This window comes from Rattus rattus, chromosome 11 (genome assembly GCF_011064425.1).
Source record: "Rattus rattus isolate New Zealand chromosome 11, Rrattus_CSIRO_v1, whole genome shotgun sequence".
In the NCBI taxonomy this organism is placed as follows: Eukaryota; Metazoa; Chordata; class Mammalia; order Rodentia; family Muridae; genus Rattus; species Rattus rattus.
The window spans coordinates 70,641,866-70,659,676 of record NC_046164.1 but is presented as its reverse complement, the minus strand read 5'-3'; the positions used below and the strand labels follow the sequence as shown (position 1 = coordinate 70,659,676).

Below are 17,811 nucleotides of genomic sequence, written 5' to 3'. Positions count from 1 at the left end.
CCTCTTCATGACTTGATAACTCATTTCTTCTTGTGTTCATTTACCTGCTGAATTACATCTTGATTGCTTCAGATTTTAGCAGTTATGAAAGCTGTTGTAAAATATCTGAATGGAGGTGAATTACATGGAAAAGGCAAAGTACCACGTCTGCCTGTCCATTCATCTGTCTGACCATCTGTCCATACATCCATCCATCTATCTGTCCCCCCCCACACAGATGCACACATACACACAAAATCTGTGTATGACTTTTCATGTATATGTAAACTTTCAGTTTATTGATAGATACGAAACATAGTTGTTGGATCTAGTGGTTAGGGTTTGGTTTATTTTATAAGTCATTTTAAAATTGTCTTCTCAAATGGCTGTGCCACTTTGCATGTTTACTAGCATTTGGTGGTATTCTGGATTTTGTTCATTCTGGTAGGTTTTTAGTGATGTGGGGTGTGTGTGTGTGTGTGTGTGTGTGTGTGTGTGTGTGTGTGTGTGTGTAGAAGAGAAGATTGAGTGGCTTTGTTTCTGTGGACAACTTTGTTGACAGGTAGTTAAGAGGTGGATGAAAGGGGTAGATAGATGGCTCAGTGACTGCTCTTCCAGAGGTCCTGAGTTCAAGTCCCAGCAACCACATGTAGCACACAACCATCAGTAATGAGATCTGATGCCCTCTTCTGGTGTGTCTGAAGCCAGCTACATTGTTCTCATATATTATTAAAAGAGGTGGATGAAAATGTAGTCAGGATGAGGATGAGGGGCCTGAAGAGATGGTTTAGCATTTAAGAGGACCCAAGTCAATATCCATGTCTGATCAATCACAGCTAACCTGCAACCAGCTCCAGAGTTACCAGATGCCTCTGACCTCTTTGGGCATCTGTAATTACGTGCACATGACAGTAGGTTAGTTGGTGGGGGTGGGGGTGGGGGCGGTGTCGGTCCCTGTGGCTGCTGTGCTACAGGTCTTGGGCCACACAGAGAGGCTGGACTTGGGAAGTTGACCATGCTTACCCCCATGCAGCAGCCCCTCCCACCGCTGTTTGTGGTTGGGCTGTGGGAAGCCACTGGACTCTGCTCCCCTGGTGGGGAAGGGAGCTCTGAGGGCAGGACACAGCCTGAGAGTTCGTGGGCCTACAAGGATGCCGGGGCATCTGATTCTCAGGCTCGTGGGTATCCAGGTGCTGCTGGGATGCCACAAATGAGCTGAGAATGGAATGGGGGCCTGAGGGACTGGATCTAGCCTAGGGCCCAATGGGAAAAGGGGGGAGCTCCGGCTGATTCTGCTGGATTAGTCCTTGGCTGGACCATATCGAGCTTGAGTTTGGTGGCTGCCACTGCTGGCAGCACAGGGAAGTTTTCTTCAGGAGATTAGAGGCTTCTCTATGGTTCCCCTTGGTGGATTCCGATGAAAAGAGACAGTTCATGGTTTTAAGGCATTTACTGTCTTGGTGGAAAGTGGGTGAGTAAAACTATACTCCACTTCTCAGGGTGAGCCTGAGATTAAATGTCTTGCAGGGATGAGTATCTGAGAAGGAGTTTCATTGGCTGTCTTCAGGCCTTTAGGTACCTCATTATAATGGAGATCTGTCTTGAGTTTATAATCCAGTACCTGTAAAGGGGTTTGGGCGTTGCCCTTACGTGACTAATGGCCACAAGTCTATGAAGGACTGTGGCTAGTGACCGGCCTGGTTTCCTGGGAGTCAGGTAAAACACCTACCATCCCTTTCAGGGTCACTGGGGGTTCAAGCCTCCTCAACAGGGAACCAGGGTGCTTTTTACTGTCTCACACATGCCCACACACAATACATATTTAAAATAATACAAATAAATCTTTGTTTTAAGAAAAGAGGATGAGACAGGAACAGCATGTTTGTGTCCTAAAGGAAAGATGGAAAAGCTTTTGCTTTTTTTTTTTTTTTTTTCTTTTTTTTCGAGCTGGGGACCGAACCCAGGGCCTTATGCTTCCTAGGCAAGCGCCCACTGCTGAGCTAAATCCCCAACCCAAGCTTTTGCTTTTTAAAAGTGGGGGACAGGTATAACTGGAGTCCTTGGGTGATGGTGGGCATGTGACTGACACATACCCTGGGGAGGAGTAGTTTGGTTGGTAGTAGTCGGAGAAGAGCAGGTAAAAGATGATGATGAGTGGGCTGGAACTCTGGGAAACACAGTGTCAAATAGTTTCCCCAAACAGAATGTTAACCCTTTCCAGTCTGTAGTGCTCTCATGCTTTTGTTCTCCTTTAGGTGTCTGTGCCGTGTGAACTCCCAGGCTGCTTACTCCACTGCCTTTCTTCCCAGGCACTCCTGTGGACTTAGAGCCTTAGTAGTTACATCTTCTCTGTGATGAAGGTTTCTGGACCTTCTTACATTTTCAGTCTATGGACCATAAAGTTTTTCAACAACCAAGCTTCGTCTGCGGTCACCTTTTTCAGAGGGCATGGATTAGATTAGATTAGCCTGGTGTGGATGTCCTTCTGACTGAGTTTTACTCTGGAAAATAAACTTTAGATGTTACAGCTCATGAGAACAACATCCAAGCTGTCCTTTGTTTCTTTCCACTGGTCTAACCTATCCTATCACTTGGGATTCCCTGATGGTATTTAGTCATTGACTCCTTAGGCCCTGTGAGTTTCACCTTGCTCTTCTTTATTCTGAACTCTAGTCTTTACTCAGAACTGCCGGTAGCAACATGTCTATGTCATTGTCCAGAGAGTTCATTCTCATACAGTAAAATTTCTTTTTAAGATGGATATTGGGTCATGTCTGCTCTTGTGTGAGAACCAGAAGTCTTGGTGACATGTCCTTTCTGACTGTGCCCAGCTGCTACAGAAGCTTTCGATCCTGGCCTGTGTTTGTGCTCTCACATTGTATTCAGATGTGTGCGCTGTTCTTTCAGCTTTGTTTCTCTTTCAGGTCGACAAGTAGTTTCCTTTGGGTCTCTGCTTTGTGTTTTTCTACGTACTGCTCTTGGTAGATCAAACCTGTAGTCTCAGCTACTTGGGAGACCAAGGTAGGGGGATTGACAGAGTCCAGGATTTTGAATCCAGTTTGAGTAATAGAGAGAGATACCATCTCAAAAACAAACACAAAGGCTAAGAACCTACTGCCTATGACTCTGAGCTTACCTTTTCAATATCCTTTAGAAGAACAGGGCCTCTGTTCTTTGCATTTTATTCTTGCTTCTCCTAAAAGATGGCCCAGAGTAGAGATTTCAGATGTATTAGATATGTCTTTTTTAGAGCTGTTCCTGCTCCGTCTCCTCTCAGGCCTCCATTCTGGCTCATCAGATGTCTTATCAGCTCTCCTGTAACCTGGGGCTGATGCTCTCCCCAGCTGCTCTTTCTTCAGCGTCTGCTCTCTTTGTGCTTGTTCTGCAATATTTCCTGACAGAGGCCTTCAGTGCTACCTAAATGAAAGACATTCTTCCAACACCAGCACTCAATCAGTTGCTCCTAGGGCATATTTTTTACTGACATCTCTTTTTACTTGTTTGTTTTTAAGAAAGGCTTTAGCTCAGGCTGGCCTAGAACATGTATGCCTTAGTCTCAGAGTGTTAGGATTGCAGCTAGCAGTCCAAGCTCTGATGATCTCTGTTTTTGCTTTGGTAGGGATATTAGCTCTTCCAGATAGTGAATAAGTAAAACTTACTACTGTGTTCTGGTGCCTAGGCACATGGTAGGTTCCTAGTGAGTACAGGTGGAGCATCTCTGATCTAATACCAAGTCCAAACCATGTCAAGTATCAACACGAGACTAAGAGAAAGTTCCATCACTAGATCCCATGTAATGGTTGCAGTCATAGTGCTGATGCACTTAAGATATGGATGTAGTGACACTGGCTTCTGTATGTATAAAGTACATCTGAAACAGAAAATTTTTATAGTCATAAATTTTGGGCCCACCCCAAAATTATTTTAAAATATATTCAAATATCCTAGAATCTGAGTAAAATTGAAATCTTAAATACTTTTGGATCCATGTATTTGGTAGTTAGTGGGTGTCTTTTGTCAGCTTTAGATATCATATTATATTTCTGGCCTGGCTTTTGGTACACTTGTGCCCAGCATGTATAGCCTGTGACCTCTGATCTGACGGTTGTGTTCTGTCTGTTACGAGAAAAAGACAGGCTTAAGTGAAATGAGTTTTGAAATTTTCATGTTAACATTTGAGGACCTTTGTATAGAAAAAAGATGAATACTCTTGTACTATTTTGTGTGTTCTTCAGTGGGATTCTGGGCAGGAGAGTTTGTAGGCTATACTGGGGACTCTCCTCGCCCCATCCCACACTATGTTTTATGAGTATAACAGGTTCATATTGTTTCAGCCATTATCAGAGCATGTAAGTGTGAAAAACACTTTTCTTCACTCATTAATTCATTTATTCAGCCCCAGATTTTAGCCCCAGTGCCTCTGTGTAGCCTAGGGCTCATTTGGTAGCTCTGATTGTTGTGGGTCAGTTGTATGTGTTAGTACACATTCATAATCTGGGTGAATGTCGATAATAGTCTAAGGAGAGACATGCAAGTAAGGAAGATTTGAGGAGTCGGCTTGGCAAAGACAGCTGAACACTAGAAAGGAATGAGAGGCTGAAGAGGGGTCTGCTGTCTTCCTTTGCTGGCTGCTGAGTCTCTGTGCCAGCTAGCTCCTATAAGGTCACACCTCCTTCTAGGGTTGCCCTAATACTGCAGTGGACAGTAATGCAGTGGACATTTTAGTTAACTGCTGTGAGTTAAAGTCTTGTTCCCTTTTTGGTGGTCTTAGTACTTTAAGTCTGTTTCCAAACCCACTACCCTTAGCTTTTTTGTATATTCCAGAGAATCCTTTGCTTCAGGCCTCTATTCCCACATTGCCCATAGTTTTGAAAAAGCAGCTGTTGAAATTAGGCCATGAATTCAGTATTATGCCTTGGGTCTTGGGTATGCAGCTGCCAAGAGATTGTTTTCTAGAGTCTAGACCAGGAATAGCCCTCTTCAGATATGCTTCTAAGCCAGAACTGCTGCTCGGTGCAAGACCTTGTGTGCAAATGCATCTGGTATGGTGTTTCATGCCTAGTTGAGTTCTGCAGATCCGTGCTGATGGGTTTTCCTGGCCAAAGTAATGCAAAAGTGTAGGTGAAGGGCAAAGTGCTTCTTTATGTGTTTTTATTTTATTTGAAATATCACCAGTTTCTAGAGTACGAGGTTCAGCTTCATATGTTTTCAAGTTAATATTTTTCTATATAAATATACATATGTATAATATATATATTTAACAGTCTTGGCTTCCTGGCTCAGGTTTTGAAAATAGAATTTTTTTTCTATTCCAGACTCCTTTTAGTTTTGGCATGAATCATAGGACACCACCCTACCCCGCTGGGGATTATTGTCTTCTATGCAGAAGTGAACGGAAAGACTCTTCATTCTTAGAGAGTGGAGTTAAGACTGCGAGCAAATTGGCCCTTTCCATGGCTCCCAAGGGCAACAGCGTGCTGCACCTGCCGCTGTGGGTATGCCCAGACTGCCGGAGGACTGTGGAGAAGGAAGAGAGGCACAGCGGTCTTGACCAGCCGGTGAGTGGCTGCAGCTTTGGTGGGCCTCTTGCTTCCCTCTTGTGGGTGGTGGGCTAACTGGCAATGAAAGGAAAGGATTTCCATCTGTCACCAGAAAGCTTCCTTCCACACTACCTTTTGACTTGTGCCAACAGGGATGTCTCTCCTGGCCCTTGCTAGCCACACCAGCAGTAGGTGAAGAACATCTGCTTCCTTATCTGCACAGTCAGCAAGCTGGCCAGTTTGGTGCTTTTGGCTTTTGCATCTGACCTCAGGGTTTCTTTAGTGATAAAGATTCCTGAAAAGCTAGTAAGACATTCATGTGTTTAGTTCTAGACAATCCTGTATACTGGTAAATATCTGAAAATTATTTCTGTAATGCACTTCAGAAGCCTGACTTTCACCCCCCTTGATTCCAGGCCTTCCCTTCCTAGTTTTAAGTCTTAGTGGCCACTGTTCTCATTAGACTTTCTTTCTTGTCTCTTTGTGTTCTAGAAGATGGCCTTTTCAACCGTTCCCATATTCAAGACTCTTCTCTTCCCTTTTATTATTTTATTTTTCTTCTTTCCTTTTGATTGCTGAATGCAAGAAGTTGTTTTCTGAGTGACTTCTGATCTCTTGCTTCTTGTGGCCAGCAACAGACAGGAATTCCTATCTTCTGTTTTCAGATTAGTCCCAGTGGAGTTTTGAGAAGCATTTGGCTGTAGTATGGATGGTTTTCCACCTCCAAGGCCTAGTCCTCTTCGTCATTGGCCATTCAGGTGGCTGAAGAAAACCCCCAGCTTTAATGCCAGTGTTAGTGGCAGAGTAATTAGTCTGGGGTTTCAGTGCTGACCAGACTAGAAGTTAGTGTTTATCTCAGCCCCTTCCCACAAGCCCTGTTTCCTGCTTTGTCTCTCTTCCATAGCTCTGTCTCTGACTAAATACTTCACTTCCACAATATGTTTTTACTGTAGAATAAACTCCATCAACACAGTTACTTTTGTGTCTGTTTTAACCAAGAGCAATTGACCTGACATATCTGGTACTTAAAATAATTATATTAATTAGTAGATAAATGAATAAGCAAAGGAATGAAGAAAAGCTCCTGTAATTTCTTCACCAAAGATTCAGAGCATGATTAGTCTGAAATTTTCTTCTCAGATTTTTTCTTTCAGTTTCATATAAATTTTGATCATTTCCCCTTCTTCCAGTTACCTTCCCTTTTCCCTCTTGCTCCAAAAACCTTTACAAGTGCCCTCTCACTTCCATGGGTTTTTTTCCTTTCTGTAAGCCAGGGGTTTGATTAGGGTTATTGGCATGAGTGTTGGAAGTGGGACTTATTTATGGGAGCATAGGTTACTTACAGTGGCTTTGCCAGTGAAGAAAATGATACCGCATCCCAGGAACCATTAGCAATAGCTCTCCAGGATAGATGGAAGCCTTATGAGCTCCTTCACAATCCACCTGTGCAGGTATCCCTTTTCATATTCTCCCTCCCCCATTATATATATTTTTATCCTTTTAAAATTTTGTGTGTGTGTATGTGTGTGTACATGTATGTGCGTTCATAGGTCTTTGGGTTGTTTCCATATTTAGATTGTTTTGGGAAAACTCGTTTTTTTACAAGTCTACCTGGATATTTTTTCTCCATGTTGCTATACTAGTCTGGCATCTGTGGTCAGGGAGTGTTGTGGATTGCTGTTTGTATTTTCTGTTCCCTTAGCAATCCACAACAAGGGAGGATGTCTTCTTTGAGCCCTCTTGACTTGTAGTGTCCTTTAAACCTCATAACATGAGTTGTGTCTCTGTTTTTGGCAGAATTTATGTGGAACTGGCATTTCCATTTCTTCCTTAAGTATTCTTCTTGCCTATGTTTCCCCCATTGTGTTTGGTCAAATGCCAGGCAGTCAATAGAGAGCTGGTGATGCTGTTACCCATCAGCGACTTTGGGAGGCTGAATACATATATTTACTCATTCTGGGGGTACCAAGTTACACGTTATCTCACACTGGAGAGATTGGGAAGTCCAGTAGTTGTTCTATCCACAGACTAAATGTCTCCACGGTCTCAGTTAGTTGCTGTAGTCCTAGAGAATTACTGGAGAGCTGCTGATCTTCAGTTAGTGCTGGAATTCTGAATAAATTGGTTGGTTCTACTACTGGTAAAGGAACAGGATAAATAAACCGGCCGTTGAGAGTAAGGGCAAGATATTTAAGGTAGATCTTCCTACTTCAAATAGTCATGATTAAGAGAGTTCCTCAAGGAACGCCTAGTGGTTTGTGTTTTTAGTTCGTTCAAGATGCAGTCAAGTTGGCAATCATGAATAGTCCACACACTCCAGATAGCATTTCTTCTGTAGCCACTCATTTCCAGCCACATTCATGTAAGTAAGTTATCTATCTATCTATCTATCTATCTATCTATCTATCTATCTATCTATCTACACACAGCATCTCTCTCTATATTCCTGGCTGTCCTGGAACTCTCTTTGTAGATCAGGTTACCCTTGAACTTAGAGATCTTCTTGTCTCTGTCTCCCAACTGCTGGGATTAAAGGCATTTGCTCAAAAGGCAACTGTGACTTTTTTTTTTTTTTACTATATTTTTATTTATTGTATGTATATGTGTATGTGTTGGACTTATTCCATGGTCCCAGAACAATTTATGGGAGTTGATGTATCATGTGGATTCCAAGGATTAAACTGAGGTGGTCAGGCTTGGCAGCAAGTGCTCTTACTCACAGAGCCATCTCGCAGGTGCACACATTTGAAAGTGTGCTGTCTGTCATTACTGTCTCCAGCCTGGGCATTGACCAGCAGAGCTTCCTGCTCTTCTCTTGCCGTTTTGATCTTATTGTGATGCTGTATGGTTAGAAATTAGATATATATATTAGCGATGCTGCATTCAGTTAGCAGTACCTGCTAATTCTGATCCATGGTTGAGTGTCATAAATGTTGCATATGTGTCGACCTGGGTAGAAGGCTCTGTCTGTATCCATTACTACAGCTGTTTCTGAACTGTGTGCCAAACCTTTTTCCAGTCTTGATTTGTGTATGTATGCTTAATCTAATTTCTGGGTGAGAACACTTAAAATCTTATTCTCTATGTATTTTTGTCCTTTTCTTTTCTTTCTTTTTTTTTTAAATAAATGTTTTCAGTCTTGTTCTACATGGTTTCAGAATGTATACTGAGTGATCCTGTTGAAACTAGTGAATCCTTATACATTTTCTTCTTTATTGTGTGGGAACCTCAAGGAGTCACCTTCTTCCTTAAGGGTGACTTTTCATGCTGATTTATAACTTTTTCTTCCCTTTTCTTGCCTTCTCCCCTCCTTCCTATGTCCTTTATTTTCTGTCTCTGGGTAGTGTGTTGCACTCAATAGAAAGGTAGACTTTCTGGGCATGGTAGTATACATCTTTAATACCATTTGGATCACTTTTTTTTTTTTTGGAGCTGAGGACCAAACCCAGGGCCTTGCGCTTGCTAGGCAAGTGCTCTACCACTGAGCTAAATCCCTAAGTCCTGGATCTCTCTTAAGACAGAGACCAGTAGCTCTGAGTTGGAGACCACTGGCCTGGTCTATTTAGTGAAGTCCAGTGTGGCTAGAACCTCATAGTAAGACCTTGTCTGATAAAAGGAAGGAAGGAAGGAAGGAAGGAAGGAAGGAAGGAAGGAAGGAAGGAAGGAAGGAAGGAAGGAAGGAAAGAGGGAGGGTGGGCAGGCTTATTTGGATTTTCTGAGTTTGTTCTTACTGGTGAGTTAGGCCTAGTTGTTTCCTGTGGATGTGTTGGGTGTTGACTCTTAGCCCAGAGAAATCAAGTCCTGTCCCTTCCTCAGCTTAGGTCCACTTGTGGCTCTAATTTTTAGGATTGCCTTCCTGCTGAGCTGTTGATCACCTTCTGGCCCCTGTGAGTAATAGCACTAAGCATCTAAATCTAGACATTTTTCCAAATGTTTAAGATTTCATAACCATAACCATATAGTATTCATTCATTGTAACTAAGGTTTGTTGCTGTGTACTAGTCACCTGTGTGAATATAATACATTTGAGCTTCCAAATTTTGCTGTGAAAGATTATTCTTTTGGATCACAGTTACAAATGCTTTTTTCTGTAGATGGATGGAAGGAGTTCCTGAGGTATAAAGCATTTACAAAGAAAGCTTGATTGTCTGTTATGTCAGATGTTGTATTCTCATAAACAAAACTGATTAAACAGTTAGAGTGGCAAAGTTTGCATTTTTTGGAGCTCTTTTTTTTCTCTAAGTTGTCTTCTGTATGCTGGCTCGTCTTTTGATTGAAGTGCTAGAAAAAGTACTGCAGTGGCCTTTTCATTGGTTTTAAGTGCCCTAGGCATCATCAGACTAAGATGACTCAGTGAGTAAGAGTGATTGCTTGTGCCTGTCTCCATTGCTTGTCTTTGGCAGCTTTTATTTCTTTCAGTGCTTGGTATCAGCAAGGGTTAACAGTTAGCAAGTGGAGGAAGCAGCAAGCTCCTCTTTAATGTTACAATATTTTTCTAGGCCCTTTGGTAGTCCTTGGCCCTTGGTAGCTGTCAGTGTTAGAGGTCTCAATGTACATCTGAGACTGTGATCTCAGAAATTTGACATCTCAAGTTTTTCACTCTATTCTTCCTCTCCTTCTCTTCCTCTCTCCCCCTCCCATCTCCTGTTGCTCTTCTTCTTGCCCTGGCTCTTGAGACTCCAGCTACTGTCATAGCTGACCTCTTCCACAGCTTACCACCATCATTGTTCTATTGCTTCTTTCCCTGTGTCGAGTAGCCTTATATAAATAGCCCAGGAAAGGGTATTTGGACCAATCCAAACTATTTGTTTAGGCCACATCCTTGCCTTATAGCCTGTCACAACAGTCCCTCTGAAGACCACCAGAGTAAGTGGTAGAAAAGATAATCTAGAATTCATATAGGCTTGTGATAGCAAAAAGTTTTATTCAAACTGTTTCAAACAGCACTGGCAGAGGCTGTGCCTTCAGACTGTACAGCCATCCAGTCAGCCTCCAGTGCATTAGTTTTCTCAAGTCATCTTTGGAGTGTTCAAAACCGCTAGTGCTGGTGTAAGGTTAGTCCACTTATCTGACTGATAACCCTTTTGCTCAAGGTAGGTAGGGTAGCATGGAAGAGTCCAGCATCTAAGTGTTGGAAGTCAAATATATATCAAGTTTGCTTACAGTCTGGGAGTGATGGCTCATACCTTTAATTCCAGCACTCAGGAGGCAGAGGCAGGTGGATCTCTTGAGTTAGAGGCCAGCCTGTTCTACAAGATGAGTTCCAAGCTAGCTAGGACTACATAGAAAGACCCTGTTTTGGGCTGGAGAGATGGCTCAGTGGTTAAGAGCACCGACCTGCTCTTCCAGAGGTCCTGAGTTCAATTCCCAGCAACCACATGGTGGCTCACAACCATCCCTCTTCTGGTGTGTCTGAAGACAGCTACAGTGTGTTCATATAAATAAAATAAATCTTTAAAAAAAAAGACCCTGTTTTGAACAGATACACACACAAAGGTTGCTTACAAATAAAATTTTATTTTATTATTCATGTATTTATATTATTATTTTGAGATGGGATTTTACTATGTAACTCTGGTTGGCTTAGAACCACTATTTAGACCAGGATGACCTTTAACTCAAGAAAGCTGCCTGATTCTTCCTTTCAAGTGCTAGGATTAAAGACATGAGTCATCATACCCAGCTACAAATACAGTTTTAAAGAATTTATTATTAGCAGTAACAGTGATTTTAAAAAAATATTTTTTAGGGAGAATACATGTTTAAGGATTTTTATTGGAGCCAGGCAGTGGTGCCCGCCTTTGATCCTAGCACTCAGGAGGCAGAACCAGGTGGATCTCTTTAGTTTGAGCCTAGCCTGGTTTACAGAGTAATGTCCAGGACAGCCAGGGTTGCACAGAGAAGAGAAATTCTGTCTTCAAAAATGGGGAAAAAAACCGAGAATTTTTACTGAGCCATTAATCATTCTGGTAAAGACTGATAGTGGTAAAATGCTCAGACATAACTCATATGTTCATTAATAGGAAAATTGTTAATTTATTATAGATTTTTAACATGCAACTGTATTCTGTAATTCAGTTCAGTTGCTTGAAGTTTTTCTATAATGTAATCTACAGATGAAAGAATTAATTAAGAATGAAAATAAGGCTAAGGAGAAATGTATTCAGCATACAACCATTTAGTTGCATAACCCCAAATGTTCATATGTGTGTGCATATATATTGTGTGTGTGTATGTGCATCAAAAGAATATCTCTCTCACAGTGCTTTTTCTATGACAGTGCTCTTCTAAGTATTTCATATAATAATTCTTTCAAAACCTTACTACCATCCATACAGGAACAGCTCCCAGTTTTATAGATGAAAAAAGTGGGCCAGGAAGGTTAGTTTTCTAGAATGAAACAATTAGAAGAGGCACCGTCAGGTTCCAAACCACAGTATTTTGATTTCCCAGCCTGTCCTTTTCACCCTGTGTGCTCTGTTGTTTGTAATGACTGGATACCTTTACTAAAATATTTGAAGTGTCTTTTGGTACTGTATATATAGGAAAGAAACAAAAAAGGGTTAGTGGGGAAAAACAAATTCCAAGTAGAAGAAATTGACTTGGAATATCTTTAAAAATGCTTTAGAATTTTATACCTCATATTGTAGTAAAAAATATAAAAATGGTAAAAAGGGACAGAGACTAAAGGAGTAGGCACAAATTAAAATTATGATTAATATGAGGGTTTCTTCCCTAGACTGTTTTGTGTGCATACACACGTTCATGTATGTGGAGGTCATGGATTGACATTGTGTGCCTTTTCCAGTCGCTCTTCACATTATTTTTGGGAACTTTTAAAAATAGAGTATGATTTATGGCAGTGTTGTTGTATTTCACATAATAATTTATTCAAAACCTCAGAGTCTCTCCTAAAACCTGAAGCTCACTCATTTGGCTAGATTGATTGATTGATTGATTGATTGATTGATCAGTACACTCCAATGTACTCTTTCCTTCTCTGCATCTTCAGTAGTAGGATTACGGCATGTACCACTGCTCTTGGCTTTTGTGTTGTGGGGATACTGTATAGGATAGAACTCAGGATCTCATGCTTGTATAGCAAGCACTTTACTGATTAAGTCATTTTTCCTTTTGTTAGAATTCATAATCTTTAATGTGAGCACTAGAGTTCTATATCTGTCTGTCCATCCATCCATCCATCTACTCACCCCCCCTCCATCTCCCCAATTACTTAGCTTGAGGATGCTGTATGTTGTTTACAGTGGAGGAGGAACACATAAATCTCTTTGTAATTACTGTGTAAATTAAATATTTAAATTTACCCTGAAGTTACTTGGAGAAGTTATCTGATTCTGAAAGGGAAAGAACTTTCTCAATTGGGAGAAAATTATAATCTTGACCTTCACTCATGCAGCATTAGGCCAGCTACTGGCTTGGTTTTTGGTCTTTTCTTGCCAAGATGCAGTTTTGCTGTTTCAGAATTTGCTCTTTTGAATTTATGTTTTCCTTTTGACATAGCAGTTTCAGAGTCCATGATCAGCGTGGTGGCAGGCAGGAAAGATGATCAGCGTGGTGGCAGGCAGGAAAGCAGGGTGCTGGAATAGTAGCTGAGAGCTTACATTCTTCCCTTCAAGATTGAGTCAGAGAGACTAATAGTGGGGTTTTGTTTGTTTGTTTGTTTGTTTGTTTGTTTGTTTTTTCAGTAGCACTTAAACCTGCCATTGTCCCAAGGAAAGGTATGTCCTGTTCCTCTTGCCTGTGCTGTCCTCATTTTGTTGGCATTTTGATTGTCTAAACTTCATCAGAATGCATTCAAAGGCTTATCTAGCCCACACCTCCAAACTCTTCCACATTGCTTACAAAAACCAGCTCTGAAGCCTGTGACTCAGAGTCAGGTTTATCATTCTGCTTTTCTTGTTCATCACTCTAATCAAGCACCTGATGGAAACAGCTTGAGGTCAGAGGTTTATTTGGATCTACATCTTGAAGGTACAGCCTGTTGTAGTGGGGAAGATAGGGTGGCAGAAGCAGTAATCTATGGTGACGGAAGCGTACCAGGCATCTGTGTAGGGGCCAGGAAGCTGGCCATTGCAGATTTCATATTGCCTTGTGAATAGAAAATAATTGTCATAGTTCTAAAGATTGTGTCCAGTGTGGACAGAGCCTAAATCAGCACTGTAAAGTACCACATTCAGGAGTTTAACATGGAGTTCCTGCAGCCCTGGGTATCCTTTCTCACTGGAAAATGTCACGTTAGCTGTGGTTGCTGTGCTAGCTGTCACTGTAGGTACTTGTGCATAATGTGAGCAGGTGCACTCACATGCTGTTGCAGTGCCAAACATAAAAACACCAGAAAGGAAGGAAAGCCAAGATTTCAGATAGCAATTTGTGAGAGAAGAGATTATTCATGGTTGGTGTGCCAAACAGAACTTGGCCAGCAGTCAGGCACTGCATCAATAAATAGTAAATCTTAACACAGAGGAGACAGTAACCAGTGGCAGGCAGGAGATCATCAGATACTCAGATCTTTAAAGTGAGCCCTGAAGAACATCCTGGTAATTGTCAAGAGTAACCAAAGCTGTGGAACTGAAGAAACCAATTTGGAGTGGATGTCGTTATGACCCACTGAAGAATAGAGGGTCCTCATCAGGGTGCTGCAGGCCCAGTTGGGTGTTAATAAACTTTCCTTCCCTGGAGAGAGAGTATGTATTCCAGTCCTCATTTCTTTCTTCTCTTCTCTCTCTCTCTCTCTCTCTCTCTCTCTCTCTCTCTCTCTCTCTCTCTCTCTCTGTTCCTCTATTCAATCTTGGCTGCCACAATCAGACAGACAGAGAGTGCAAGGAAATTGTTTTCTTACATCTGTAATAGACACCTTAGCCCCATTTCTTTAAAGACAAAGATGTCTGGTAGTATGAGTAAGGGAAGAAATACACAGGTAGTTAACTTTGGGGTGTTGTTCTATCATCCTCTGCCCACACTTGAACATTGTACCCGTTACTTACATAGTTGACATGTGTCTATTCATCATAGAGTGTGGCAAAGTTGGATATTGAACTGAGGCAAAATATAAATAAATGAACAAAACCACCAAAAATGGCTTGCTTGTTGTGTCTGGGTAGGGGATCTTTTTGTCTGAGACCTGTGTTACAGATCTACATTAGGCCATCAGAAGGCACATCCAGGTTAGTGTATGTGCACTATAAGCAGAAGAACAAGTACAGTGACACAAAGGCAGAACCTTGTCCTAGACAAGTTGGAAGACTTTGATAAGAAGCAAGGAATGTATTACAAAGTGCTACAGACATGAACAGAAGATTTTAGGCAGAGGAGCCCATGAACTCTCTCTGGCTGCTGTTTGAGAGTGGATAAGGGCCTGGCAGTCCCCAGGTGAGAGATGACAGGCTTATACTGAGTGGCAGGTTGGGGATGTGCTAGTCTGAGGTGAGCATAGAAGTAGGCATGAGTTAGAAGAGAATAGTCATCCCTGTACTTTTATTTTAAGTGGCTGATCTGCTGCTGTTGAGAATATCTAGTGATTCTTAGCACCAGAAAAAGCTGTATCTGCCCTCTAGGCAAGGATGATGACAGTCATCTGTACAAGAGAGTATAGGAATAACTGTGGTAGAGGCTATGTTTCATGTCCTTATACTTCTCTATTCCAGAGTAGAGGAGGAGGTGGTCCAGGAAGGAAACATTTAGGACCCTTGTTCTTGTCAGGCTGTCTGTGGCTTTTTGCCTAAAAGTACTTGCTCTAGGTTATGTGTGACTGGGTCACAGTAGCAGGAATACTTACACTAGGTACTTATTTCCTTTGGTCTGGGATGCTTAACTGGGCCTTCTCATTGTTCAGTGTCTATTTGTGTGGGTTCTTTGCTTGATGACAGCTCCTTCGCCCATGTGGTAGTGACAGTACAATTCCCTACTGTATGTATCTCTTGGGCAGGAAGCTCTTGGGCTCTTCCACTTCAGAGTCTAATACTAGTGTCCATGTGCCAAACCTTTGAAGCACATTACCCTTGAGGTGTCTGTTTCTTGTCCAGCAGTAGCCTTAAGGTGGTGTAAAGGGATTTGTGTGTATGTTCTATAGGGAACAGAAGGTACTGGAAACATTTCTCAGATCTGGCCCTTTCCCTTCAAGAAGCCTATTCTATGCCTCAGTGTTTTACTCTCTCAGTTAGGATGTTGTCAGAGCAGGCTGGCTCTGTTGTAGAATTGAGTGTGTTCCAGTATTCTAACCTATCTTGTCTGCCCAGCATGATCTCAAACCTTCTTGTCCATGGTCAGAGAAGGCAGTATAGGTTCTGGGCCCACTGCCTTTGTTTTTCAAGGTGTGGTCATATCACATCTACTAGAATGATTATCACATGCTGGTTAGGGCACTGGAAGTCAAGTTGTTTTTCTTTTCTTTCCTTTCTTTTGAATAAAATTTGTTGGATGTTGTCGTGTGATGGTAAAAACCTTTGGAAGTAAGAACAGCATTGATCTAGATAAAACATGGAGTTTGTTGCCTGCCTATCCAGTGAGCTGCACACTGAGGCAAGAAAATGCAGGCTGCATAATGAATTCAAGGCCAGCCTGTGCTGCTGTATAGTAGACTCTGTCATTTGATAGTCCCTTTTCAGACCCCAAAAGCTTGCTATATAGATTTCAGTGTTTGTGTTGGAACATTTTTCTAGTAGGCATTTTTGTTGTTTTAAGATAGAGTCTTTCTATGTAGTTTTGGCTGTCCTAGAACTCTCTGTGTAGATCAGGCTGGCCTCAAACTCAGAGAGATTCACCTGCCTCTGCCCACTGAGTGCTGGGATAAAAGTCGTATCTGCCTCTAAAAGGCATTTTTAAAGAAGTCAATAGACAATTGATGTCGTAAATATAACTAGTCTGTTGTATTCTATTTTTAAAGCAGGGCCAAGATTTTCTCCTTCACTCATCACTTGGGGGTTCCCAGCCAGAGACCAGTGGTGCTGGGAGACTGGCCCTAGGCACACAGACCATGACTTCATCAGGGCTAGGCACCACACCCTCAGATGCCTGTTCATGTGAGGCCTGCAGTGAACGCAGGTATGTATTGTGTTGTGCTGCTTATGCTAGGGTCATGGGGTATGTAAGAATATGTTGTGCTTGTCTGGGACATGGGTTTCTTTTGACAAATAATATGTTTGACATATCCCCAAGTGTATGACATGACTTTGCTATTTATTATGAGGGAAAAAACTATACAAAAAGACAAAATTATTGCCCTTGAGGAACTAAACACCAGTAAGCTGGGCCATATAAAGAGCAAAATGGGAAAACTGTTAGAATTTAAAGAAAGGTCAACTCTTGTTTTATGTTGTAATCCTAGCACTTGACAGGCAGAGGTATCTACTGTAAGTTCCAGTGTGGTCAGGGATATATAGCAAGACTTTATCTCTAGAAAAGGAATATTAATTTGAAAAGAAAAAGGAAAGTGAGCATAAGTAAATGGATATGGAAGAGGAGCTTGTGATGAGGTATTAGGAGTTGAAAGAAGAGGCTAGGAGTTGATAGTGACAGGCTATACCCCTGGCCTGGAACAAGGCACCAAAGGGACAAAGCAAGGCCTGTCTTTGTCATGTGGGGTCAGAGTGTGGCGTTGAGGAGTATCTGGTGGGAAGTTAGTTAGACTACCTCCCTTAACTTTGCTGGTTTCTATGTTGTCACAGAGACATCTCAGCAGAGACAGACCGGGAACCACAGCAACTGCAAAACTATTGGTCAGAAGTACGCTACATGGTCCGATGCATATACCGCCAGGCAGGGACCCCGCTGGCAGAAGACCAGGACCAGTCTCTGGTTCCCGACAAAGAGGGAGTAAAGGAGCTCGTGGATAGGTACAGGTTGCCCCTTCATGTTACAGCCCCCTCTAATCCCTGCCCTCCCTACTGTCTATGGAGCCTCAGTACTTGTCCTAAGTAAAGCTCAGCTGGACTTTTGAGCTCTTGGTGCAGCTCAGATCTTGATCAGATAACTGACAAACAGGAGACTTCTGGGTAAGAAGTTGTAGGTTCTCCACCACCCCCGTCTTTTTGAGACGGTTTCTCTGTATAGCCTGGCTGTCCTGAACTTCACTCTCAGTCAGCTTCTCCCTCTGAGTGCTGGAATTAAAAGGATGTGCCGCTAGACCTGGCTGGGTTCTTCTGTTTCTAAACTGAAATGTTTCTGTCATATATTAAGACATATGGCATGTATCATATATTAGCACAACCAAGATGCCAGAGTTCTTACTATGCCAGCTGACGTTGGATATTTTTATAAGCATTTTTGCATTTGT

The 17,811-nt window shown here is 42.0% G+C and overlaps 1 protein-coding gene across 1 annotated transcript in view; it reads left to right on the top strand.

Annotated features, from left to right (window-relative positions):
• Fam193a (family with sequence similarity 193 member A) overlaps window positions 1-17,811 on the top strand; it is a 113,674-nt gene that overhangs the window by 36,377 nt on the left and 59,486 nt on the right. The window contains 3 exon segments of the mRNA XM_032916538.1: window positions 5,295-5,537; window positions 16,426-16,580; window positions 17,204-17,371. Coding sequence (XP_032772429.1) covers window positions 5,313-5,537; window positions 16,426-16,580; window positions 17,204-17,371 — 548 coding nt within the window. The 5' untranslated portion in view covers window positions 5,295-5,312.